This window comes from Hemiscyllium ocellatum, chromosome 8, assembly GCF_020745735.1.
Source record: "Hemiscyllium ocellatum isolate sHemOce1 chromosome 8, sHemOce1.pat.X.cur, whole genome shotgun sequence".
Lineage (NCBI taxonomy): Eukaryota > Metazoa > Chordata > Chondrichthyes > Orectolobiformes > Hemiscylliidae > Hemiscyllium > Hemiscyllium ocellatum.
The window spans coordinates 47,657,357-47,685,323 of record NC_083408.1 but is presented as its reverse complement, the minus strand read 5'-3'; the positions used below and the strand labels follow the sequence as shown (position 1 = coordinate 47,685,323).

At 40.8% G+C, this 27,967-nt stretch overlaps 1 protein-coding gene across 2 annotated transcripts in view; it reads right to left on the bottom strand.

Annotated features, from left to right (window-relative positions):
- Positions 1-8,680: 8,680 nt before the first annotated feature.
- The window catches only part of LOC132818152 (RAS guanyl-releasing protein 1-like), a 116,151-nt gene continuing 96,864 nt past the window's right edge, over positions 8,681-27,967 (bottom strand). The window contains exons 16-17 of one of the 2 annotated variants that reach the window (XM_060828918.1): positions 20,836-21,209; positions 8,681-11,358 (exon numbers count right to left, since the gene is read on the bottom strand). In XM_060828918.1, coding sequence (XP_060684901.1) covers positions 11,188-11,358; positions 20,836-21,209 — 545 coding nt within the window. In that variant the 3' untranslated portion in view covers positions 8,681-11,187. Of the gene's footprint in view, positions 11,359-20,835; positions 21,210-25,841; positions 25,915-27,967 lie in introns of those variants that run through there. The other variant, XM_060828919.1, reaches the window with a different exon arrangement.

Sequence of the window (27,967 nt, the reverse complement as noted above, 5' to 3'; positions counted from 1 at the left end):
AACTACCTCCGACATTTTTCCTATATCTATGACCCCTCCATTTAAAGCTATGTCCCCTCCTGCTAACCATCACCATCTGAGGAAAAAGGCTCTCACTAACCACTCTATATAACCCTCTGATTATCTTCTATGTCTCAGTTAAGTCACCTCTCAACCTTCTTCTCCAACAGAAACAGCCTCAACTCCCTCAACCTTTCCTCTTCAGACCTTCCCTTTATATCAGGAAACATCCTAGTAAATCTCCTCTGAACCCTTTCCAGAGCTTCCACATCCCATATAATGCAGTGACCAGATGCTCCAAGTGTGGGCGCACTAGAGGTTTGTATGGCTGCAGCATGATCTCATGGTTCTGAAAGTCAATCCCTCTACTACTAAAGGTTAACACACTGTACGCCTTCTTAACAACCCTATCAACCTGGCTGGCAACTTTCAAGGATCTATATACCTGGACACTGAGATCTCCCTGCTCACCTATACTACCAAGAATCTTACCATTAGCCCAGTACTCTCTATTCCTGTTGCTCCTTGCAAAGTGAATCACCTCACACTTTTCCACATTAAACTCCATTTGCCGCCTCTCAGCCCAGCTCTGCAGTTTATCTTTTTTTTTTGTAACCAACACTACTTCTGCACTATCCACAACTTTAGTATCATCTGCCAAATTTAATAACCCATCCTTCTACGCCCTCATCCAGGTCATTTATAAAAATGACAAACAGTAGAGACCCCAAAACAGATCCATGCAGTACACCGCTAGTAACTGAACTCCAGGATGAACATTTCCCATCAACCACCACCCTCTGTCTTCTTTCAACTAGCCAATTTCTGATCCAAACTGCTAAATCACACTCAATGCCATGTCTCTGTATTTTGTGTAATAGGCTATTGTGGGGAGCCTTATCAAACGCCTTACTGAAATCCCATATATACCACATCAACCGCTTTCCCCTCATCCACCTGTTTGGTCACCTTCTGAAAGAATTCAATAAGATTTGCGAGGCACGACACCCCCATCACAAAACAAAATCATGAAAGGAAGTATAGAAACTGCAGTGGTATTACAAAGAAATAGAATGCACCAAGAAAAGATAGATGACTCAGAACCATCAGGAGAATTCATCTTTGAATATTGACAAGGAGAATCAGACCACTGGGTTTTTCAGCTTGGAGAAAAGAGAGGGACAGAGTCAGGAATGTACAAATGGATGTATATCAATAGCTGCTTCTTAAGAGTCAAGGAAAAAGGATTTATAAACAAGATCTGTCCCTCTCAACAATATGCATAAACTTCAACACTTGAGGAAAATGTGGACTAGGGTTTCACCTCATAGCTCAAGGACTCCAAGAACTTTAAATGCTATTTATCAATACCTTCCTGTAAGATGTCTATAATGCATTATTTTAAGTTTTAATAGGTAGTAAAATATGGCGCACTCACTTGAGCAAACCTAGAAATTACTATTAGCCCAGTACTCTACATTCCTATTGCTCCACGCAAAGTGAATCCCCTCACGCTTTTCCACATTAAATTCTATTTGCCACTTCTCAGCCCAGTTCTGCAGCTTATCTATGCCCCTCTGTAACCGACACTATTCTTCTGCACTATTCACAACTTTAGTGTCACGTGCAAATTTAATAACCCATCCTTCTATGCCCTCATTCAGGTCATTTATAAAAATGAAAAAACAGCAGAGGCCTCAAAACAGATCCATGTGGTACACCACTAGTAACTGAACTCCAAGATGAATATTTCCCATCAACCTCTCCCTTTCTGATTTGATTGGTTAGATTTAATTGGAGTGTAATGGTTATATGCTTAAATAAAATATTTATAAGTTGTTGAATAAGGGGATTCAATCACCCCTCCTCAACTTATTAGAAACTTAGAGGCTCAATCCATGATGTTATCACTGGCAAAAAGCAGTATTGGATATGGGAGGAAACAAGTTTTTTCTTCAAAAGCTACTGTTTTTTTTGTAAAAAAAAAATTTAGCATTGTCAGTGCTTTAAGTTGTCCACATTTAATGTCAATGCTTTAATAAAATGGAAAGAAATCATTTAGAAACTCCCAAATTGTTCATGGAAGAAATGAAAATTGTTTAATTTTTTTTGTATAGGACAGAGGAGGAAGGCCAAGCAAACAGAAATTGTGAAATGTGTGGTAAAATATCAACAGGTAGAAACTGTGGGTAAGGAAATAGGCAAATTGAAACTGGAGCAACGGAGACTGGAATTAGAATTCCAGAGAAATAAGGCAAGAGAATTCCAAGAATGTAATGGAGAGAAAGAGAGGGAGACACACACACACACACACACGAAAGTTAGGATGTAACAGAAGCCCCAGAAAAAAGAGTTATAATTGAAACAGCGCAAACTGAGACAGGAGACTGAAAGCAACCCTCTCTGGTGAGGGAACTACCCTAAGTCAGACCTAAGGGCTGAAGTATTCAAGTTTGTGGATTAAATCCGTAAATTTGATGACTGGTTAAAAAGTGTCAATTATTTCTCATCTGGTCACAACAATATAGAGCAAATCAGCTTCTGAAGAGTAGATTGTTTTTAATTTTTTTTGTTTCTTACATCACACATATTTCTGAGGCAGACACAGTAGTTCTGAACTGGTAATGATCCATGTGAGAACAACACTGAGATGACTCTCTTCCCCATTCAGCCTGATGATTGGTGGAAGGGGCAGTTTCTAATCATAAGGCAATTACTCACATGATGCACTCCAGAGGAGGTAAAAAAAAATTTAAACTCATCTCCCATTCCTCGAACAGACCTTTAAACAACTTGTTTTCTCAAAAAACGATTCACAGTATTAACAGTAGGGTGGGATGGCTGAGAGTCTGTTTGGAGTTGACAAACCCGCAGCAAGATCATGAACATGGTGGTCCTGCCAGTTTTACAGACACCGCCAGGTTGACTGCCTGAAGGGTGGGTGGCAATCAAAATGTATTAGCAGGAGTCTTCATTTCTGTAGGAGTAGTCCCGGAAGTCAATGGAAATACGTGTGCTTAGTAACTCCAACTAGATCAACGTCATGGATTCCGAGGACTTTTAGAGGTGATGATGGAAGGGTGACAGTGAGTAGGCTCATTCCTGCCCATTCTCTCCTGCACAAAACATTATACAACTTTAATGCTTATTTGGCCAGCAGCCAAAGGCATCAAGATGCAACACTTGAATGTTGTTTAAATTTCCAATTACATTTTACAAGGGAAGCTCTTTCATGGCTTCATCTGGGATGTTAGCCAGGAAAGTAGTGGGTTGGACAATTTTAAACCTTTGTTCCTCTCACATTTCCATTAGGTGGATGTCGCAAAGCAGAAGCGTTTCAAATTAAGGCTACATATGAAGTCCTATTCCTCCTCAATCCAAAAGTTATGCTGTCAATGTCATAAGCAAAATTCGAGATTGAACTATTGATCAATTCCCAGACATGAAGAAAGAGATTTTAAAGAGTGTCATAAAGAGAGAGAGGCGAGGCAGATGGATAGATGGCACAATCATCAACGGGGAAGCAATTAAAGATGCTCAAAAGGCAAGAATAACATTCTCATGCACCATGAAAACCAGGAAAGACACAGGACTTTCCAAAATAAAGAACCAATCTCAGTGCAATGGAAATTGCCAAAACAGTGGTCAAGTTCCCTAATGCCTGATTTCCGGCTTTCTCTGTGAGAGCAGGGGTGCATTTGTTGTTGGCAGTTCCAGTCGTTTGTTCTCATGGTTGGTAGCGGAATTTGGCAGGCACTAGCTTCAGAATGGGAGCATGGCACATAAGGCTGAGCAGGTACAAAACACCCGAGGGAGGAGACAAGGTCTTAATTGATGCTGCATATGTATAATTGAGACCCACATTCTGATCTTTTACTGTGAGACCTATTGAAAATTTCATGGTGAAATTGACCGAAGGTGCAGGAGCTCTACCAAAATTAAATGAGTACAAATATGTCTGAGGATTTTTTTGGCTGTAGGAGATTACAGAGATGGAAAGAACTAAATTCATGAAGGGATTTCTAAATATAGATGAGAATTTTACGTTCCAAATGGATGGACAGTTTTTCCTCTGTTTGTCTGATTTGAATGTCATTAATATGCACACATTCAAAAGCAATATTACACAATAACAGTTATATTTCCTCTGGCTGTAGTGGAAAATATCTCCTCAGAAATAATTTCAAGAACAGCAGTAATTTATCTTAGTCATCAAACAAACGCATTAAAGAACTTCCATAGTTATTATGCTCAAATCATTGCAACGTCTGGTAGAGGGGTTCCAAGTTATCATCTGGGTGTTGTTATGCTTCTGAGATGTAAAAACTCAATCAAGTGAGGCATATCATTGCTTAATTGACCAAAGACTCTGTTGTTTTTATCTCTGATTTTTTTTTAAAGAAATTCTTTCACTGGTGTCACTGCTATGGCTAGCATTTGTTGCCCATCCTTAATTACCCTTGTGCTGAGTGAATGACTGGATCATATCAGAGGTCAATTTGGAGTGGACCCCATTGCTGTAGGATGGGAGTCACATGTAGACAAGGTGAGCTAAAAGCGATAGATTTGTGTCCCTAAAGGACATTAAACGAACCATATGCTTTTTCACTGTCATGGATTCTGAAAGGGATCATGTATAAGATTCCACCAAGCTCCATCCAATCTCATAAAGTCTATCTCACAATCCTTATAAAAATAAAGTGTCATCAGTGCCTTCTGATATTCTGAATTATAATGTCTAAGTAGCCAATATAACCTGTATTTATTGCTATCATGTAAAAACTACAAATTGTTCTGATAGAAAGCTTGTTGTTACGGGTCACTAATAGTTCACACTCTATCAATATTAAGCAAACAGACTTAGTATAGGAAGAATGATTAGGCTGATGGTTATGGCTGAGAGATTTAGGTAATGGATTAAAAATCCCCAGAGCCTCCCCATACGGTTTGCAAACCTGCTGACTATGTTTGTCTTTATCCCTGCCAAGTTATAAGGGGCTCTTGTGGTCGTGTACCTTTCAGCCAGATGGCTGGGGTTCAAGTCTAACCTATCCTGATGGCGTGCACAAACATGTCTGAGTAAATTCATTAAAATATCTATCAAGAATGGTTGGTAGCAGCTCTCTACCCCAACTATTATGGTTGGTTCCACAGCTTACACAACATTTCTAAAAATCACTTATCGCATTATGGTGACCATTGCTGAGGCGAGGTTTCATCTCCAGGTTTTATGGATTGAATTCAAATTCTGCAATTGAATTTGTGTTCCCTGGAAATTAGTGTGGACCTTTAGTATACAGGTCAAGTGACATTACCACCATTGCTGCCTGGATCAGTCATTTAAACTGTGGTGAATATATAAATATTCAGATCCTAAAATGAGGTAGTTTTTAAAAATCCTTTAAGACTGATTTGAATATCCCCGTGCAGTTATTCACCATTGATCTAGCTATTGTTTGATTCTCCCATCAATCAACATGCCAGTAGCTAGATCACCTCCAGCTTTGTGGGAGCATTTGACAAAGCATCTGACGGGCAACTTAGTAGTTAGCTGCTGCCTCACAATGCCAGGGAACCGGGTTCATTCCACCCTCAGGTGCCTTTGTGTGCTTTGCACATTGTCCCCATCCCTGCGTGGGTTTCTTCTGGGTGTTCCAGTTTCCTCCCACAATCCAAAGATATACAGGTTAGATGGATTGGTCATGCTAAATTGCAAAGAGTGTTCAAGAATGTGCAGGCTAGAAGTGAATTAGTTGTGGGAAATGCAGGGTTAGGAATGGGGTGGGTCTGGATGGGACGCTGTTTGGAAGGACGGTGTGGACTCAATGGGCTGAATGGCTTGTTTCCACACTGTAGAGATTCTATAATTCTATGAAGTGAGAGCATGAGAAACCTTCTACAGTTCATATTATTCTACCATTGAAAAGGGAAAGTCATAATGACACTGAGAGTTTGCCGTATCACTGAATGTCCTGGCCTAGTAAAGGGGTTTTAATTAAGACAAGCAATCAGCATTACAGTTCCAATTATTAAGTGGGTTGTCAAATTCAAATTTCAGACATAGTAAGAAACCAGATAGGTTAATTGGAAGTGTGTTGAAAGGAAAAAGAAATAAGTTATGTTTTAATTAATTCTTATCAAGTAATTATATTTTTATTAAACATGTATTGGTTTGTACACGTTAATGACTGGTATTGATCACATACATTTTCACTGTGATTGCAGTAAATCTAAGTGTACAACAGACAAATTATTGATGTTGGTTTAGTCATCCTGCATTTAGGGGTTTATATACAATACAATAAAATGTAAATTGCTACACTTTTTTTTCAAGTGAGGATGTGTAAGCTACTGCAAGTTTTGAGCATGTTCTTATATTGCGTTCTCTGTCATGGGAGAGAAGATAGTCCATTAATGGTTGTCTGCAGCTGGGCATGTGTTAGTCTTACTCAGTTTAATACACAACAGTACAGGTCATCTGCTATAACATACGTTTCATTAACACTGATTCGCTGTAACACGATTAACAAATTGGGAACACTGTTTTATTAAGCACAAACTTTTAAAAAGGGGGTTGGCTGTAATGCAATTACATCACCAACATTTTAAGTGCTGTTTCTAAAGCAGAATTTTTCTATAATGTGGGGTTGTACAAGAACACAACCATTGCGTCAAAAAACTGTACGTTCATTCCAAATGTCCCCTCTTTATCTATTTAATGCCAATTACCTCAAGCATCCACAGTGAGAATAGAGTTATCTTTCAGTTAAAGGAGAGAGTAAAACCAAATGTGCTATGCTGCATTTTCACTCCCAAACCCTCTTATACTTTTTTAGGCAAACAAATGACATATTCTCCAACAAGAATCTGACCCTAACACACTGGCCCCTCAGGTAGAGAGTAATAATTCTTTTTTCATTCCAATATAAAAAGGTGCAATTTAAAATTGCAGACAGCAGAGACCTACCCCGTAAGGTCAGCAAAGTCTACTTTAAATGTGCAAATTGGGCTCAGATGAAGTCATGTGTCCAACCTGTGATTAAAACCTGAGCAGAGCAAAAAGACTTTTCCCACTAGGCCAAGTCTGCTGAGAGCTGGAACCTACAAGCAGCCTAGCCAGACAGCTATTTTATTCCCTGGGGCCTTACAAGGAAACATTTGGCCTCCAAGTGCTGTGATATAACAAGCTATTCTGTTTACCTTAATATTGATGATCCTTCCTTGTGGTTGTCAGCAGCTGCCACTCCCTGATGTGTTTGTACTTACTTCGCTGAGTTCCCACCCAAGAGTAAAGAACTTCTGATCGCCTGGGTGGATCTGCCCTTTTATTTTGCTTCATATTAATGTTCACATTTCTATTTAGCATAAGATTTTTGATTTCCCAATATTCAACTTGACTATACAACCTCCATTTAGAGAATATATATTTATGACAGGCTTTGGGATATTTTTCTTACTGGTATAGATGGCTACAAATCACTATATCAGCAGACTTATTATATTAACCTGCAGTCTGGGGTGGGGGGTGGAATACGATATATTTCTGTCAATCCATAACTGCTGGGATCAGGTGTCTGTATATCGAAAAACAAAAGAGAATATGATGTTTTTATGTGTTACTACCAGATTTAGGAAGTTTTTTTATGGTTTTACCCTGGCAAATGCACTGTGAATCACTACATATATTCACAGGAAGTCTGGATCAATCCAATTGAACAAAAGTTGAAAGAGGCTGGAAATCAGAAACAAAGTGCAGCAAGTCTAGCAGCATCTGTGGAGAGAAATCAAGAGTTAACATTTCAGGTCCAGTGATCCTTCCTCAGAACCGTTTAAAGGTTTGAAAACATGTTTGAACAGATTTGAACTTCCCCACTGTTATCAGACATATGAATGGATCTCTCATATATTGATCTTTCTCTGCATTTTCTCAGTAGCTGTAATATCATGTTTTGCAATCTATTCTATTACCCTGATGCACATGTAAGGTATGATTTGTCTCAGCATACGATACTTTTCAATGTATCTATACAAAATTCACTGCATGTGTGACAATAATAATTCAAATCAAAAACCACAACTCAATAATCCAAACATCAGCTGTGCTTACTGCCACTTTTACAATTAACATACACGACTTGCAATGCCACCTGTTCAGATGGCATTGTAAACATTCCCTCCTTGTAGTGTTGTAGTAGTAATCTGAACCAGAAGAACTGTGTTCAAATCCCACTTGGCCAAGTGATGCATGATAACATCTCTGAACAGGTTGGTTACAAAACAGTTTGGTTACTTCCCTGCAAGTATTCCGAGAATTGGTGACAAATCACCAGGGCAAGCTTGAGCTTGCATGCACAAATTGCTTTGATGTCAAAAAACTTTTCAAATATTCACCTTAATGGTCTGTGAGATTGTAAATATTCTACCCTTCCATTTTAGGTTATAACACTTTAGTTCATCCAAACTAGCCAACGTTTGACCTCAATTAGTTAATTGTATCCAACCAGAACTGTGCTTAACCATTTCAAATTGGGTGGGGTCTGTGGAAGACTACAGCTATTATCCAGATACTTTGACGGGTAATCATACCTTGTAGGTGACTGCCAGAAAAGAATTGCAGTCCATTTTGCCACAGGTTTACACTGAAAGAATATCAGACTGGAGTAGAGTATATTTTTTGAAATGTATTATTTAATGTTTGCTACATTAAACAAAAGAATCAATCTTGATTATTACATCATGCTACAGATTACTTAACCATCACAAACGAGTCAAGTTACAGAAACAAAAATGTATTGTACAATTATACATATATACATGCACTAGAAAGCACAACTACTTGCTTATTTTATATCAAAAGAAGTCACTTAACAGAGCCTTAAAGCTCCTTGGGTCTTTAAGGGGTGATTCAATGTGAATTCAATGTGAATGGCATCTTACTGCTTTTCATTTTACATAAAGATTTGAGTAAAATTTCTACTAACATTTACAATACCTGATCTGACAATCTTAAATATACATTTTAAGTTAAGCCTGAATATACAAGTGACTTACACTCTCCAAATGTCAATTTAATTTACTGCAAGGCAGACTGAATAACATAAGCTAATATAATTTGTAATGCACACAGAGTGAAGTATTGGTTTATTCAGATAGTGGAAAGAAATGTGGCTGCTGTATAGTTCATACTTAGAAAACAGAAACAAAGTAATATATTTCAGCTATTTACATGTCTCTTGATTTTATCTTAACACCCTGTGCCCTTACCTGAGTTGATGCCAGCAGATAAAAGTGACATTTGCTCTCTTTCAAATCAAACCTCTCAGCAGTTTACACTGAATTATATGCCCATTTAATTCTCAAAGCTAAGGACAATTTCTTTATTGATGTGTCCATCAGATTTGGGACTATACTACAGAGTGCTTTTAATAATGTTTACATTGGCATTACAAACATTCATGAGTATTTTTAGACTAAGATGCAATATACCTGTTTAAAGCTTATAGCTTGTATGAATGAGATTGGATTGGGGCTAATTACCAGAGAGAGGTATAACATGCAGCAATTTCACACTGTGATTTTGTAACAATGCAGCATAATCAAACACAATATGGAAATTCTAGTTCAAAATACAGAGTCTTCATTTATAGGCATCTGTGCATGAAATATTTGATTTACGACTGAATATGCCACATGTATGTGCTACTGTACACTTTTGGATTTAACAACTCAAATTTGATCGTTCACTCAGTTCTGAACTGAATATGGCTACAACAATACAAAAACAAAATACTGCAGATGCTAGAAATCTGAATTTCTTTTTTTTAAAAAGTGCTGAATTAAAGGTCACAACCTTACCTCTGAATATGCATGCTTTATATGTGTGCCTGAAGTGGCTTTAAATGCCCATAAAAAAACTGAAGTTATTGTATACCTTTAGCTGAGCTTCCCTCATAATAGCTCTGACATTTCTAGGGCTAAAGATAGAAGCTTCTGAGTGATTCTGAGGTGACTCTCAATTCATTGTGATTTATCTTTGATGACTTGATTAGGTCTGTATGTTTTATTAGGTTTAAGTGGAAAGTGCAATTCATTGGTATAGATTGATGATTTGCCTTGTAACAAAAGCTTTCAGTAAAATCATTGTGATGATTCTTTATTTAAGACGCTTAACACTTTTAAAGGTATAGCATCCTTTTATTTTCAAGGAGCTTTCTGGGTAAAAGGAAACAATGTCCTTGTATTTACAGAGTGCCTTTCCTGATGTTGCTAATACCTCTCACAGAATAAACTATTTTGAAATGCTGTTGTCATTGTTCTGTAGATGAGCATAGTGTGAAAATAGTTCTCCAAAATCTTCCTTGGCTAAAGGTATTTTGGTGACTGTGATCAGATCCTTGCAGTAAGTAATGTAACTACTTCAACAGAACCTTGTACAACAGAGTCTGAGCCTTACATTAAAATTGGCACTCAATGTGAGGAACAAAATGATAGTATCGGTAACATCTTCCTCTCACCTATTAGGGAAATGTTCAAAAATATACAGTGAATTCTAATAATACAACTTATTTTTAAAAAGATTCCTTCTGAGAACTTTTATTTTAGAATAATGAATATATGTTCTATATAAACTTTATGCTATCAAAAATGTGAGTGCAGGTCATTGTATTTATTTAAAATACACACACACACATTTGAAATGGCCATCTCCGCCAAGTCACATTTATGTTTAAAACAAATCAGAAGTAACATTGTTGTTACAGTAGTATAAAGTCGTGACATTGGAGACCTACCATTAATTCACCTTTTCCATGTAAAAGTCAATCATGGATTGTGCATCTTTTTGACTGTTCTATACTAATGCAGAATTTAAGGCTAACCCCATGTGTAACTCTACAAAATTGTTACTTTATTTAATCAATGTCCAATCTTAATCTGCTGCTCAAGGGGTGCACTTGATTCTTCATGCATTTGAAGGAATTTATTATTGAAAGTGACTAGTGTTTGTACTAATGCTTGCTTCTATATCACTGTTTAAAAACTAGGTACAGGTTGTTATTGACGAGAAAACACAATTAAATAATGTGGAAAAGATCCACCAATTTTCACAAACATTCTCACATTTTCAACATTTTCTTGAGATCCCAGTACTGTACAGAAATACTTGTTATGAATTACATATATTACATTTTATTCTTGTGTCAGTGAAGAGATTCTTGGTTCCATAATCATATGCTTTCGGAATAAATCTAGTTGTTCTGTAAGGGCCTTAATTTCTTGTTGTGCCTCTAATAACTTTGTTTGCAGGCTTGTATTTTCAATGTGTAACTTTTCTTTCTCTTCTTGAAGTAGAGTTCTTTCCTAAATCAGCAAAAGAACAGAGAAGCTACAATTATAAATTTTCAGATGTTTAATTTGTTGGATTCAACAGATCATGTAGAAATACTGCCCACAAAAATCCATTGTGACATGCTTATTGTAACACTCCAAACTTAACCTTGTAGAAAGCAATCTCATATGTGCTGATATAATATTAAGTATAAGATTATATTTGAAAAGATGAGAATTTGTATAATAACATTGTAACTAAGTTTATATTCTTGTATAAATTTATTTTAATGGCCAGTCAAATGTGAACCAAATTTCAGCCGACCTCTCCATCCTTGTGAAATCTTCATACAATCATCACATTTAAAAAGCTAAATTAAGAAAACAAACTACATCAACTTGGCTTTTATTCCCTTGAGTTTAAATGCTTGAAGGATGATTTAATGGAGATACTCAGAATAATCAGGGAAGTTATAAGGCTAGATATGGAGTAACTGATTCCTCTGGCCATGATATCTCAGCACAGTAGAACATAATCTTCAAATCAAAAGTCCAGTTATGGTTGAAATCAGCAATCACTTATCCACAAAAAGCTTTGTGGAAGGCTGGATCTCACACAATGAAAATATAAATGCAAATTTAAATTTTCTTCTTTAGTAATACTAAGATACAATGAATGTAGAATAAAACAAATAAATAGGGTTCCAATATAGATCAATGATGATCCAACCAAATGTCTCTTCAAATCCACAAAATGTTATTTAAGTGCTTCATGGCTGAAGAGTTTATTATTAAATAGAAAATTACTACGGCTCACTCTGATGTGTTGGTGAGTACACTGTCTCAGTCAGAATGGACTTGGAAGGTCTCTGATTGTATCCTGAACTGTCTTGAAATTGGTTATTCTTAAGATTAATTCATTGGATGTTGTCATTGTTAACTGAGCCAGAATTTATTGCTATCGCTAATTCCCTTTAGAGTGTTAAGCTATCTTCTTGACCACTGCAATGCATTTGGTGTAGGTATGCCTTTAATTCTGTTAGGGAAGGAGTTCTGGAATTTTAACCCAACAATACTGAATGAATGGCGCTATATTTCCAAGTCAGGATGACAAGAGGCTTGGGGAGAGTTGGTAGATGATGGTGTTCCCATGTATCTACTGCTGTAGTCCTTCTGGATGGAAGTAGTCATGGGTTTGGAAAGTGTAGTCAAAGAAGCCTTTGTGAATTTCTGCATAGACTTTTGTGGAGGGTACACATTGCTGCTAATGAGCATCATTGGTGGAAGGAGTGAATATTTGTGGTTGTGATGCCAAGCAAGTAGGTTATTTTGTTCAGGATCTGTCAAGCTTCTTGAGTGTTGTTGGAAGTGCACTCATCCAGGCAACTGGTGGTTTATTCGAATTAGAGTGGTGCTGGAAAAGCACAGCAGGTCAGACAGCATCTGAGGAGCAGGAAAATTGATGTTTCGGGCAAAAGCCCTTCATCAGGAATAGAGGCAGAGTGCCTACAGAGTGGAGAGATAAATGAGTGGAGGGTGGGGAGAAAGTAGCATAGAGTACATTAGGTAAATGGGGGTGGAGATGGAGGTGATAGGTCAGGGAGGAGGGTGGGGGAAGGTAGCAAAGAGTACAATGGGTGAATGGGGGTGGGGATGAAGGTGATAGGTCAGAGAGGAGGGTGGAGTGGATAGGTGGCTAGGAAGATAGGCAGGTAGGACAGGTCATGAAGGCGGTGCTGAGCTGGAAGGCTGGAGGTGAGGTGTGGTGGGGGAAGGGGAAATGAGGAAACTGGTGAAATCCACATTGATGTCACAGGGTTGAAGGGTTCCGAAGTGGAAAATGAGGCGTTCTTCCTCCAGGCGTCGGGTGGTGAGGGATCGGCGGTGGAGGAAGCCCAGGACCTGCATGTCCTCGGCAGAGTGGGAGGGGGAGTTGAAATGTTGGGCCACAGGGCGGTGGGGTTGATTGGTTCCAGTGTCCTGGAGATGTTCCCTAAAGTGCTCTGCTAGGAAGCATCCAGTCTTCCCAATGTAGAGGAAACCACATCGGGAGCAACGGATACAATAAACGATATTGATGGATGTGCAGGTAAAACTTTGATGGATGTGGAAGGCTCCTTTAGGGCCTTGGATAGAGGTGAGGGAGTAAGTGTGGATGCAGGTTTTGCAATTCCTGCGGTGGCAGGGGAGGGTGCCAGGACAGGAGGGTGGGTTGTTGGGGGTTGTGGACCTAACCAGGTAGTCACGGAGGGAACGGTCATTGCGGAAGGGGGTGGGGAGGGAAATATATCGCTGGTGGTTGGGTCTGTTTGGAGGGGGCAGAAATGTCATCAGATGATGTGGTTGGTGTGAAGGTTGGTGGGGTGGAAGGTGAGCACGGGGGGGCTTCTGTCCTTGTTATGGTTGGAGGAGTGGGATTTGAGGGTGGAGGGGCAGGATGTGAATGAAATGCGTTGGAGGCATCTTTAACCACGTGGGAAGGGAAATTGCAGTCTCTAATGGAGTTGAGCAATTCATCAACTTCACCAACACATTCCACCCCGACCTTAAATTCACCTGGACCATCTCTGACGCCTCCCTGCCCTTCCTGGACCCCTCGATCTCCATTAATGACGACCGACTTGCCACTGACATTTTTTACAAACCCACCGACTCCCACGGCTACCTTGATTATACCTCTTCCTACCTTACCTCCTGCAAAAATGCCATTCCGTATTCCCAATTCCTCTGCCTCCGCCGTATCTGCTCCCAGGAGGACCAGTTCCACCACAGAACAGACCAGATGGCCTCCTTCTTCAGTGACCGCAATTTCCCTTCCAACGTGGTTAAAGATGCCCTCCAACACATCTCATCCACATCCCGCCCTTCTGCCCTCAAACCCACCCCTCCAACCGTAACAAGGACAGAAACCTCCCTGGTGCTCATCTTCCACCCTACCAACCTTCACATCAACCACATCATCCAATGACATTTACGCGCCCTCCAAATGGACCCCACCACCAGGAATATATTTCCTTCCCAACCCATTTCCGCTTTCCGCAAAGACCGTTCCCTCTGTGACTACCTGGTCAGGTCCACGCTCCCCAACAACCCACCCTTCCTTTCTGGCACCCTCCCCTGCCACCGCAGAAATTGCAAAACCTGTGCCCACACCTCCTCCCTCACCTCCATCCAAGGTCCAAAAGGAGCCTTCCACATCCATCAAAGTTTCACTTGCACATCCACTAATATAATTTATTGTATCCGTTGCTTCCGATGCGGTCTCCTCTACATTGGGGAGACTGGACGCCTCCTAGCAGAGCGCTTTAGGGAACACCTCCGGGACACCCGAACCAATCAACCCCACCGCCCTGTGGCCCAATAGTTCAACTCCCCCTCCCACTCTGCCGAGGACATGGAGGTCCTGGGCCTCCTTCACCGCCACTCCCTCACCACCAGACGCCTGGAGGAAGAACGCCTCATCTTTTGCCTCGGAACACTTCAACGCCAGGGCATCAATGTGGACTTCAACAGTTTCCTCATTTCCTCTTCCCCCACCTCACCCCAGCTCCAGCCTTCAAGCTCAGCACCGTCCCCATGACCTGTCCTACCTGCCTATCTTCCTTTCCACCTATCCACTCCACCCTCCTCTCTGACTTATCACCTCCATCCCCACCCCCCATTCACCTATTGTACTCTATGCTAGTTTCTCCCCACCCCCACCCCCCTCTCATTTATCTCTCCACTCTGCCTCTATTTCCAATGAAGAGCTTTTGCCCAAAACATCAATTTTCCTGCTCCTCAGATGCTGCCTGACCTGCTGTGCTTTTCCAGCACCACTCTAATCTAGACTCTGGTTTCCAGCATCTGCAGTCCTTGTTTTTACCTTGTTTATTCGAATTATCCCCCTGATTTATGCCTTGTAAATGATGAATAGGTTTTAGGGAGGCAGGAGGTCAGTTACTTACTGAAGGATTCTGAGCCTCTGACCTGTGTTTGTAGCCACAGTGTTATATAGTTAGTCAGTTCAGCTTCTGGTTGATGGTAATCCCCAGAATGTTATTAGTGACAAATTCTGCAATAGTATTGCCATTGAAGGTCAGTAGGAGATGGTTAGATTCTGTCTTGTTGGGGGTGATCATTGCCTGGAACTTGAGGTATAAATGTTACTTGCTACCTACTATTTATTGGCCAGTCCTGAATATTGTGTAGGTTTTGCTACTGCTTCAGTACTGAGGAGTCCTGAATGGTGCTGAACATTGTCCTGTCATTAGCGAACATCCCCACTTCTGACCTTATTATGGAAGTAAAGTTATTGCTGAAGCAGCTGAAGCTGCTTGGACCTAGGTCATTGCCCTCAGGAACAACTAAGAGATGTCCTGGAGTTGAGGTTATTGACCACCAACAATTACAACCACCTTCCTTGGTACCAAGCATAACTCGAACCAAGGGAGACTTTTCCCCTGATACTCATTGACTCCAAATTTGCTAGGGTTCCTTGATACTGCATTTGGTCATGTGTAGCCTTGATATCAAGGGCAGTCACACTCACCTCTCCTCTGGAATTCACCTATCTTATCCATGTTTGAACCAACGCTGTCTTGAGGTCAAAAGCTGAATGGCCCTAGCGGAACAGAACTGAGGTCTGAAGGTGGATAAATCACCCAGACCAGTTGGACTACACCAGAGCTCTGAAGGATATAGCTGAGGAGGTTGTAGGGGGTGACCTTTCAGGAATTACTGCAGTCAGGGAAGGTCCCAGAGAATTGGAAAATGGCTAATGTAACACACCCATTTAAGAAGTGATGAAGGTAGAAGATAGGAAACTATGGGCTGGTTAGCCTGCCCTCAGTCTGATGTAATATTTTAGACTAGGTGAAAGTCCATTATTAAGGATGAGATTGCAAAGTCCTTGGAAATGCATGGTAAAATAAGGTTGAGTCAGCATGGCTTTGTCAAGGCGAGATCATACCTGACAAATCTGTTAGAATTCTTTGATAATTTAGACAAAGGAGAGCCGGTGGATATGGTCTATTTTGATTTCCAGAAGACCTTTGATGTAGTGCCGCACAGAATGATGCTAAATAAGAGCCCATAGTTTTAGGGACAAGGTACTGACATTGATAGAGAATTGTTTGATTGGCAGAAAGCAGACAGTGAAGAAAAAGAGTCTTTTTCAGGATGGCAGCAAGTGACGAGAGTCATAGAGTCATACAGCATGGAAACAGATCCTTCGGTTCAACTCGTCCATGCTGACCAAGTTTTCCAAACTAAACTAGTCCCACTTGCCTGTATTTGGCCCATATCCCTCTAGGCCTTTCCTATTCATGTACCTATCCAAAGGTCTTTAAAATTTTGGAACTGTACCTGTAACTACCACTTCATTTTAGTTCATCCACACACAAAACGTTGTTTTGTTAAAGCTACCGTATTATTAACAAATTGTTCATTCTTTTGTTTAAGCTTTTGTGATGATACTATGGCTTGGGTTTTTTTTTAAGAATAAAAGTTGAGACAAAGGTGCTGAGCAATCTGTTTCAAATCCCATAAAATAAATAGCTTATGGGGCCTTGGGATTTTTTTTCTAAATTCAGAACAATAGAAGCAGCCTGAGCAGGTGGAGTAAAGTTCCCACAGAACCCGGATTTTTAGTTTTAGCTTTTCAGTGGCAGTTGCTGGGGTCTTGAAACTGGGTTTGAAAGCTGCAGTACATCTTTCCCTGCTACTCTGTCTCAGGGTTTTCTCTTGATGTTCCTACTGGAGAAGTGTCTGTGAGACAATCCATTTTACTGGTGGAGTTCTGCAGCAGTCCACGTTGGGACCACAGCAATTCACATCATACATTAATGACCTGGACAAAGGAACTGAGGGCATTGTTGCCACATTTGCAGATAACACATAGATATTTGAAGGGGCAGAGATTGGTAAGAAAGAGGAAAGAGCTTGAAAGAACTTGAACAGCTGAGAAGAGTGGATAAAGAGGTGGCAGATGGAATACAATGTGGGAAAGTATGAGGTTATATACTTTGGTTGCAAGAATAGAAACATAGACTGTTTTCTAAACAGGGAAAGGCTTAAGAAATCTGTGACTTCAGAGTCCTAGTTCAGGATTCTCTTAAGTTTACTGTGCAGGTTCAATTGGTGGTTAGGTTGATGCATTTATTTCAAGTGGGTTAGAATACAAGTTCAGGATTGTATTGTTGAGGCTGTATAAGGCTCTGGTCAGACCGTGTTCGAGTATTGTGAGCAGTTTTGAGTCCCGTATTTAGGAAAGGATGTGCTTGTGTTGGAGCAGGTCCACAAAAAGTTTGCAAGAATTATTCTGGGGATGAAGGGCTTGTCATATAAGGAACAGTTGAGGACTTTGGTCTGTACTCAATGGAGTTTAAAAGGATGAGAGGGGATCTGATTTAAACTTACATAATATTGAGAGGTTTGGATAGAATGGACCTGGAAGAAGATGTTTCCAATAATAGGATAGACTAGGACCCAAGGGCAGATTGCACAGATGACCCTTTAGAACTAAGATGAGGGGGACTTTCTTCAGCCAGAGGGTGCTGAATCTGTGAAACTCTTTGGCACAGAAGGCTGTGGAGGCCAAGTCATTGAGCAGATTTGAGACAGAGATAGGTAACTTTTTGGTTGGAAAGGATCAAGGGTTATGGGGCAAAGGCAGGAGAATGGAGTTGAGAAACATCTATCTTGATTGAATGGTAGAGGAGGCCTTATTCTGCTGCTTTGCCATTTCTAGTTCCAAGATTGATGCCCGGCAGTCCAATTCTTTGAGACTCTGGAGCAGTTTGATACAACTGAGTGGCTTGCTAGGCCATTTCATAAGACAGTTGAGAGTCAACCACATGGCTGTTGGGTTTGGAGTCATTCACAAGCAAGGTAATGACAACAGATTTTCTTCCCTAAAAGGCAGTTTGTGAACACAATGAGTTTTACTGACAATGATTTCACGGCTATCATGAGATTTTTAATTTCAGACTTTTTGAATTCAAGTGCCAACATTCGTGTGTTGTGAGGTTTATACACAAATCCCCAGAACATCACTTGTGCGTCTGGATTACTCATCCACTGATGTTTCAATTGTTTGATTAGATGCCTTGTGTTAAAGTGAAATCACGATAATAATTGGGAGTGGAATGCTTTGACATTTTGTTGATGGGTCACTAACCTGTACTATTAACTTTATTTCTCTCTCTTTTTTGATGCCAGACTTGTCGTATTTCCAGCATTTCCTGTAATATTTCAATACACTCCTAGTGCAGACCAATTGGTCCTACCTCAAGCCCAGCATTCCCAGTGCAGGTCCTAGTTCAATGCTAATATTCCCAGCTCAGTCCAAATATTCCCTGCTGAAGCCCAATATGCCAGCTCAGGCCTAGCACACCAAGTTTATACCTAATACTTTGAGCTCAGTCTCAATACATATAACTCTAGCCCAGCACTTATGGCTCAGATCCACTGGTTTCATCTCAGGCCCAATATTTCTAGCTGTAGCCCAGCAGTCTTAGTTCAGTACCAATACACCTAGTTCAGGCCCAATACTCCTAGCTCAGTACCAATAATCCTACATCAGGCTCAATACACCTAGCTTAGGCCTGGTACTCCAAGCTCAATACCAATCCACCTGGCACAGGGCCCACACTCCTAGTGTAGGCCCAGCACTCCAAGCTCAAGCCCATCACTTGTAATTCAAGTCCAATGTGCACTGAACTCTGAGCTCAGGCTCAGATTCAATACTGGCTGCCACTCAATACTGAAAATGTGTTGCTTATGCCCGAAACGTCGAATTTCCTGTTCCTTGGATGCTGCCTGACCTGCTGCGCTTTAACCAGCAACACATTTTCAGCTCTGATCTCCAGCATCTGCAGACCTCACTTTTTACTCCCACTCAATACTCCCTTGTTCAGGACCAGCACTCCTAATCAATGACTGAAATATCTTTTTTTCATTTGATTCCATTGTTTTTGCAATGAGCTGCCAGAAGAAGTGGTGGAGCCGGATACAATTATAACACTTAAAAGTCATCTGGGTGGGTATATAAATAGGAAGAGCTTTGAGAGATATGGGTTAAATATTGACAAATGGGACTAGGTCAGATTGGATTATCTGATCAGCATGGATGAGTTGGACTGAAGGTACTGTATCCGTGCTGTATGACACTGACTCTATAACTACACTGCTACATCTTTGCCTCCCTAGGAACCTGGGAACTGGAAATCTGAAATTCACTCTTGAGACTGCTGTATTTAGCTAGACTGTCCCTACTGGGTTTGCTGCAGTTCTCTATTTACAAGATCTAAAAGTGACTGTTGTCTGACCTTCAGGAGTTCAATTACATTTTAATATTGAAAATACTGACTCTAGCTCTCCAGTGCAGTTCTTCTGATCATCTCTTCTCAAAATCTGAATTATACTTGCCTCTTGATGTCAGTATTACAACTTCATGTATGTACAACTTCGTCATTAACATATTCATTCCCATTATACTATACTCAGGAGCTGGGGCAACATCAGGAGGGCTGGAACTGTTCCCAGAATCATTTTACCATGGAAGAGGAAACATTGGTCAGCTTCTGCTCCATAGCCAGCAAACCCCCAATTGAAAATACCACATATTCTGAACATCTACCAATCATTTCACATTAAATTTGTAAGATGTTGGTCTGTACAAAGCCCTACAACTATGTGAATGGAGTGCATTAATAAATCTTCTTTGATGTGAAATTATAACTGGGCACTTTACATTGTGAAGCTACTTTATTAATGAGAAACAAAGTACTTAAATGCAAAAAAAAAACTGGACTGTAAAAGGAAGAAAAACCCTAAGGATGAGAAGGAATATTTCTTCAGGGAAGATGGTGTTGAAATGACAATATCATTGAACTAGTAATGACCATGGTAGTTGTGGAATTTCAGTTCAAGTCTTAAATATGGAATTGAAAGGTAGTCTCAACCATAAAGTCTCACGAATATATCACCAATTCTGTGAAAAGCCCACTTGTTTCACTATTGCCCATTAGGGAAGGAAAACTGCAAATCCTTCTTAGTCTGTTCTACATGTGACTGCAGTCCCACAGTAATGTGGTTGACTCTTAACTGCCTTCTGAAATGGCCAAGCTAGTCTCTCACATCAAGGTCAATTAAGAACAAGACGACAAATGCTGGCCTTGCCTTTAACACCCACATTCAATGAAAGAATAAAGTAAAATGTTGTTCCCAGCTCCTACTAAATATTTCCCAATGGATTGGCTCCCATGTTTGCCAGCCCTTAGAGCTGCTCCAGGATTTATTATTCTCTCCAGGTCACTGAAATCCATGCAATGATTTGCTGGTCTTCTGATTTTGGTTTTTTTAAAAATAGTGTCTTGGATGTAAATATTGAGGTTTATATTTAACAATATAACTTTAAAAACAATATGCCACGTAAAGCAAAACATCATCCAGATTTTACTTTGTCTTTTAAGAGCCTATTGTATTGTCCCCTATGATTAATGCTCTAAAATGAAACTGGATTTGTACCTTTTCTAGTTGATATAATCGATGCTCCTTGCTAAAGTCGTCATTTTTAGGTTTGTGAAATGATGCCATATTTTCCCATTTCACACAGGGTCTTCTACGAGTTGGAAGAGGACTTGGACACAATGGAAGTATGTTTGGGGATAACAGGGATGTGTCTGATGTCTTCATTCTTCCCAGAGAGGTTGCTTGATTTCCTGTGGTATCTGTGTCTGAGCCAGTTATATCAGTCTGTGTGGCCTTGTGCATTACAACAGGCTTCAATCTTACTGAGATCTTCTGGGCTGAGCCCCCCATTAGTACAATAGTGCGGTCTTTGCGTTCAGTACCATTATGCACTTCCTCATTGAAGTATGTAAATGGTCCATCTTCATTTCCTGCAAAAATATTAATGTGAACATTGTGAGAACATTTCTCAACTAACTGAAATATAAAATGTATGAACTACAAATGATTACTGTAAATAAATCTTTTTATTATCACATGTATAGTTTCTAGGAGATAAGTGACCTTGATTGGTATCCAATTTAGAAAAGACAAGGTATGGATTCCATTGAATTACTTAAATTGTACAGCAAAGAAACAAGCCATTCAGCCTAACTAATCTTTCCCCAGCTCCCAACGCCTCATCTTCACCAGGGATATCCAATCCCTCTACACCTCCATCCGCCATGATCAGGGCCTCCAAGCCATCCGTTTTTTCCTCTCCAGACATCCCCAACAGTACCCGTTCACCGACACTCTCATTCGTTTGGCCGCACTGGTCCTCACCCTTAACAATTTCTCCTTTGAATCCTCCCACTTCCTCCAGACCAAAGAGGTAGCCATGGATACGCGTATGGGCCCCAGCTATGCCTGTCTCTTTGTTGGCTACGTAGAACAGTTGATCTTCCGTAATTACACCAGCACCACACCACTCCCCACCTCTTCCTCTGCTACATTGATGACTGCATTGGCACCACCTCGTGCTCCTGCGAGGTGGTTGAGCAATTCATCAACTTCACCAACACATTCCACTCTGACCTTAAATTTACCTGGACCATCTCTGACACCTCCCTCCCCTTCCTGGACCTCTCCATCTCCATTAATGACGACCAACTTGACACTGACATTTTTTACAAACCCACCGACTCCCACAGCTACCTGGATTACACCTCTTCCCACCCTACCTCTGGCAAAAATGCCATCCTGTATTCCCAATTCCTTCGCCTCCGCCATATCTGCTCCCAGGAGGACCAGTTCCACCATAGAACACACCAGCTGGCCTCCTTCTTTAGAGACCGCAATTTCCCTTTCCACGTGGTTAAAGATGCCCTCCAACGCAAATTGTCCACATACCGCACCTCCGCCTTCAGACCCCACCCTTCCAACCGTAATAAGGACAGAACGCCCTGGTGCTCACCTTCCACCCTACAAACCTTCGCATAAACTAAATCATCCGCCGAGATTTCAGCCACCTCCAAAAAGACCCCACCACCAGGGATATATTTCCCTGCCCACCCTTTCCGCCTTCCGCAAAGACCGTTCCCTCCGTGACTACCTGGTCAGGTCCACGCCCCCCTACAGCCCACCCTCCCATCCTTGCAATTTCCTTTGCCACCTCAGGAACTGTAAAACCTGTGCCCTCACCTCCTTACTCACCTCCATCCCAGGCCCTAAAGGAGCCTTCCACATCCGTCAAAGTTTTACTGCATATCCACCAATATCATTTATTGTATCCATTGCTCCCGATGCGGTCTCCTCTACATTGGGGAGACTGGGCACCTCCTACAGAGTGCTTTAGGGTACATCTCTGTGACACTCGCACCAATCAACCACACCACCCCATGGCCCAACATTTCAACTCCCCCTCCCACTCTGCCGAGGACATGGAGGTCCTGGGCTCCTTCACCGCCACTCCCTCACCACCAGACGCCTGGAGGAAGAACGCCTCATCTTCTCGGAACACTTCAACCCCAGGGCATCAATGTGGACTTCAACAGTTTCCTCATTTCCCCTTCCCCCACCTCACCCTAGTTCCAAACTTCCAGCTCAGCACTGTCCCCATGACTTGTCCGGACTTGTCCTACCTACCTATCTTCTTTTCCACCTATCCACTCCACCCTCTCCTCCATGACCTATCACCTTCATCCTCCACTCACCCATTGTACTCTATGCTACTTTCTCCCCACCCCCACCCTCCTCTAGCTTATTTCTCCACACTTCAGGCTCTCTGCCTTTATTCCTGATGAAGGGCTTTTGCCCAAAACGTCGATTTTGCTGCTCTTTGGATGCTGCCAGAACTGCTGTGCTCTTCCAGCACCACTAACCCATAATCTTTGTCACTGTTTACAGTCTACATGAATCTCCTCAAACCTCTCCCCAACATTTTATCAGCATTATTTTCTGTTACTTTTTTCATTGTCTGCTTATCTAGCTTCCCCAGAAATGCATCTTTGTACCTTGACTACTTATAAGTACCATTCAAAATAATATTTGAGTAGAGATATTTATGTTGAATTTCATTCAAAGTAATATCTGAGTAGAGATATTTATGCTGGATTTATTAATGACTACATCTGGAGCCTAGTTTTGGTCTCTTAACATGTGGAAACACCTTGTCTAAATCTAGCCTTTCATAACTCAAACTACCTCTGAAAGGTCACCCTTCAGTTTTAAAGTTTTCTAGAGGAAATAATCTGTTGAATTTGCTGATAGATTTTTAAAATAAAAGTTCATAAGATGTGGGTGTTGTTGTCTCGACCATCCAGTATTACCCAACCCTAATTGCACAGAGGACACTTAAGAATCAAACACATTCCTGTGCATCTGGAGTCACACGTAGATTAGACTAGGTAAAAATGACAGATATCCTTCCCGAAATGGCATGAGATGGATTTTGCAGACCATGGTTACATGGTTGCTATTGGGGCAGCATTTTATTCCAGACTTTCTTAAAAATTAAGAATGTATTATCTGGCATGGTGGAATTCAAAACCATATCGCCAGAAAATTAGTTTGGGGTTATGGATACTAGTGCAATGTCATCATTGTCTCCTTGAGCATCCTTTTAAATCTTTATTGCACCTTCTAATATTGTGCACGATACTTTAGTTCTTTCCAATATCATTGCCCATCCCTACTTAGCTGTAAGGAGGTGGTAATGAGCTTTAGTGGCTTAAGACAAGTTCCAATTTCTATAGAAATTACCTTTCTTTATTTGAATTGATTCATTTTTTATGGCCTCATGATCTTGTGATGCTGGTTAATAATTTGTATATCTTTAGCCTAGATCTCTGCCATTTTCCAATCAAATGTTCTTATTTTATAAGCAGAACGTGGTCTGCTTATTTTTCTTATCAATTAAAATGACCCTGAACGTATCTATGTAGAAAATTGTTCTGCAAGTTTATTAACATTGTTTTGCATTTTGTCATGACATCCCCACTTTTCTAACAAACTTGGTGTCATTTCCTAATTTTGGGAATGTGCTGCCAATCCCTGAGTCCACCATTGGTGTAAATGTTGAATGATAATGATCGCAATACTGATCCTTGTGGAACATCACTACTCAGCTTTTGTGAATCTGTTACTCATAGTTAAGGGCAAGGACAGAGGTCACAGACCCCAGTACTGCTCCTGGCCCAAATATCTCACTCTGCCCTTAACATGAGCACTGCAACCCCATCCCTCATCTGAGCAATGCAGCTAGCTTCCCTTCACTCGAGTGAAGCAACCTTCACCTGAGAATAGTCACATGGCTCTTAACCCATTCTCAGTGGTTGTATTTACTTTGATCTCTTATTCTAAAATCATGGTCACAGCACATTTTGTATTCACTTGTGGGATGTGGGTGTCAATGGCTGAGCCAGCCTTTATTGCCAATTGCTTGTTGCCCTTGAAAATGGTGGTGAGTTGCCTTCCTGAACCACTGCAGTTCATGCTGTAGGGAGACCCTGCACTGTGCTGTGCTGTGCTGTAGGGAGACCCACAATGACCTGAGGGAACCAAGTCCAAGATTTTGTCCCAGTGACAGTAAAGGAATGTCAATGTATTTGCAAGTCATGATAGTGAGTGGCTTGGAGAGGAACTTGCAGGTAGTAGTATTGCCATGTACCTGTTGCCCTTGTCCTTCTAGATGGAAGTGTTTGTGGGCTTGGGAGGAAGTGTCTAAGGATTTGGTGTATTTCTGCAGTGCATCATCTAGGGAGTAGACACTATGACTTTACAAGTATGGCATGCTCATCCTTGGGGGAGTCTGTCATCTCAGTGCAGAAAAAAAGGCTGAACATTTGCATTCATCTTCAGCCAGAAGTGGTGAGTGGATGATCCTTTTTGGCCTCATCCAGAGATTCCCAGTGTGACAGGTGCCAATTTTCAACCAGATTCATTCCAAATGATATCAAGAAACAGTTGAATGCACTGGTTGCTGCAAAGGCTGAGGGTCCCAATAATATTTCAGCAACAGTTTTGAAGACTTGTACTCCACAACTACCTGTGTCCTGGCTATTCCCACATAGTGACAATACCAGGTTTTAATCACCAAGATGGAAATTTACCCAGATATATCCTCTGTACTCAAAACAGTACAAACAAAATTTCTGCCCTGTCAGTCTATTCTCAATCATTAGTGAAGTTATGGGAAAGATTGTCAACAGAATTATCAAGTGGCACTTTCAAAGGAATAACTTGCTGTCTAATGCTCATTTTGGGTTCAGAGAAGGTCAGCTCCTCGCCTCATTACATGCACAAAAGAGTGGAACTGAAATGGTGAGAATGACTACCTTTGGTTTCAAGGCAATATTTAAAAGAGCATGACATCTAAAAGCCCAAACAAAACTGGAATCAATGGGAATTAGGGTGAAAGCTACCTGCTGGTTGGAGTCATACCTAACACAAAGTAAGGTGTCTGTAGCTGTTGGCAGTTAATCATTTCAGTCTCAGGACATCCCTGTAGGAGTTACTCAGGTGTGGCATCCTCAGCACAACCATCTTCAGCTGCTCCAACGATGCCCTTCCCTCCATCATAAGGTCAGACGTGGGATGTTCACTGATGATTGCAATGTTTAGCACCAAACCTGTCACCTTCAACACCAAAACAGTCTATATCCACACACAACAGGACAATATTCAGGCCAGGTTGATAATATTACACACTACACAAATTCCTGGCAACAAACAATTCCATGAGAGAATCTAACCATTGCCACGTCATTTTCAATGGCATTACATTGCTGAATTCCCCAGTGTTAACATTATTAGAGCTTTCCATTGATCAGGAACTGACCCAACTAGCCATGTATACATGGCTACACGAGCAAGTAAGAGGCAAGGAATAGAGGGTGGTGAATCTGTGGAACCCATTGCCACAGAAGGCTATGGAGGCTAAGTCATTGAGTATATTTAAGACAGAGATAGATAATTTCTTGGTTGGTAAGAGAATCAAGGATGATGGGAAACAGGCAGGAGACTGGGGTTGTGAAACATATCAGCGATGATTGAATATTGGGATAGACTTGATGGGCCATATAACTTGGTTCTGCTCCTATAACCTATGGTCTTATGGTCTTAGCTTTGCAGTGAGTAACTCACCTCCTGCTTCCCTGTTGTCTGTTGAGTATTTACAACATACAAGTCAGGAATGTGATGGAAAACCCCCCACTTGCCCGAATGAGTCAAGCTCCAGCGATGCTCAAGAACGCTGATACCATCTGGGACAACACAGCCCACAACACTGGAGCTCCTTCCACCACCTTCAATACTCCCCTACTTCATCACCAACAGTGACAGCAGTGTGTGTCATATACAAGATGCAGTGCAGAAATTAATCAAGGCTCCTTGGTAAGTTGTTTCCAAACCCATGACTATACTTGTCTTATTATGACCTTGTTTTGCTTTCCTTTTTATCTTTCCTGCCTTTGACTGTTATCATTTATAGTTCTTTGATTACTTAACCCCAACTATTTAGCTTCCTCTTCACCTGCTTAAAACCTGTTGTACATCTAACATTTTCTAATTCCAATCAAAGGTCTTTGACCTGAAGCATCATGAATATTGTCAGAATTCATTATTATTTACAATATTTTCTGTTTATATTTCATCTACCCACAGCCTTTATAGTACTTTACTTTGGCAAAAGATGCACCATGATTTTATTGAACAGCAGAAAACAGGCTTGTGGAACTGTGTAGCTGACATCTCCTGTTCCTTATTTTCTTATGGACGTCACTACATGCCATCAATGCAACACTCCCTCAGTATCACGCTGAGTAACAGATTCAGTTTTGTGATGTCTTGGAGTGATATTTGAACCCACAATCCTATGACTCAGAGCTGAACACTTTCATGCTATGGGATAATTTTATGAAATAACACTCTCAGTATGGACTCCAGAGACGGATACATGTGGGCAGTTCAAGGTGGGTGAGTGGAGGCAAAGTGTATGCCAAATTCCAAATGGATGAATCCAACAAGAGAAGCTCTGTTGATTTTCCCTGTGATGTATTTACTCCATCTTCCCACCTTAATTAAATGTTGGTTCGGAATTCGATGTCTGGTTTTGTGCTAATCCTAGGGAGCGCACTTGGAAGTTGAAGGTAAAATCCTGCCATTACAACCAGTCAATGAATTTAAATTCAATTGAATGATGAATCTAGAATAAAATACTAGTTTCAATAATAATTATCATTAAATTATCCAATTGTAAGAAACTAATGTCCTTCAGGGGAAGAAATCTACAACCGCTACCTGACATAGTTTACATGTGACTCCAGACCCACAGCAATGTGACTGACAGTCAACTGCCCTCAGAAATGGCCCAGTGTGGCACTCAGTTGCATCACACAGTTCAGAAAAATCAAATAATATTGACATCAGGTTATGTGCCAGAAACAACAAAACGCATCTGGAAAAAAACAGAAAGTGCTAGAGAAAATTAGTAGGTTTGGCAGCATCTGCGGAGAGAAAGCAGAATTAACATTTCCAGTCTGGTGACCTTTCTTCAGAACTATTCTGACAAAGGGCCTCTTGACTCAAAAGAGCCACTTAACTCTGCTTTTCTCTCCACAGATGCTGCTAGACGTGCCAATTTTCTCCAGCACTTCTTGTTTTTTGTTTCAGATTTCCATGACCCACAGCTCTTTGCTTTACTAAAGAT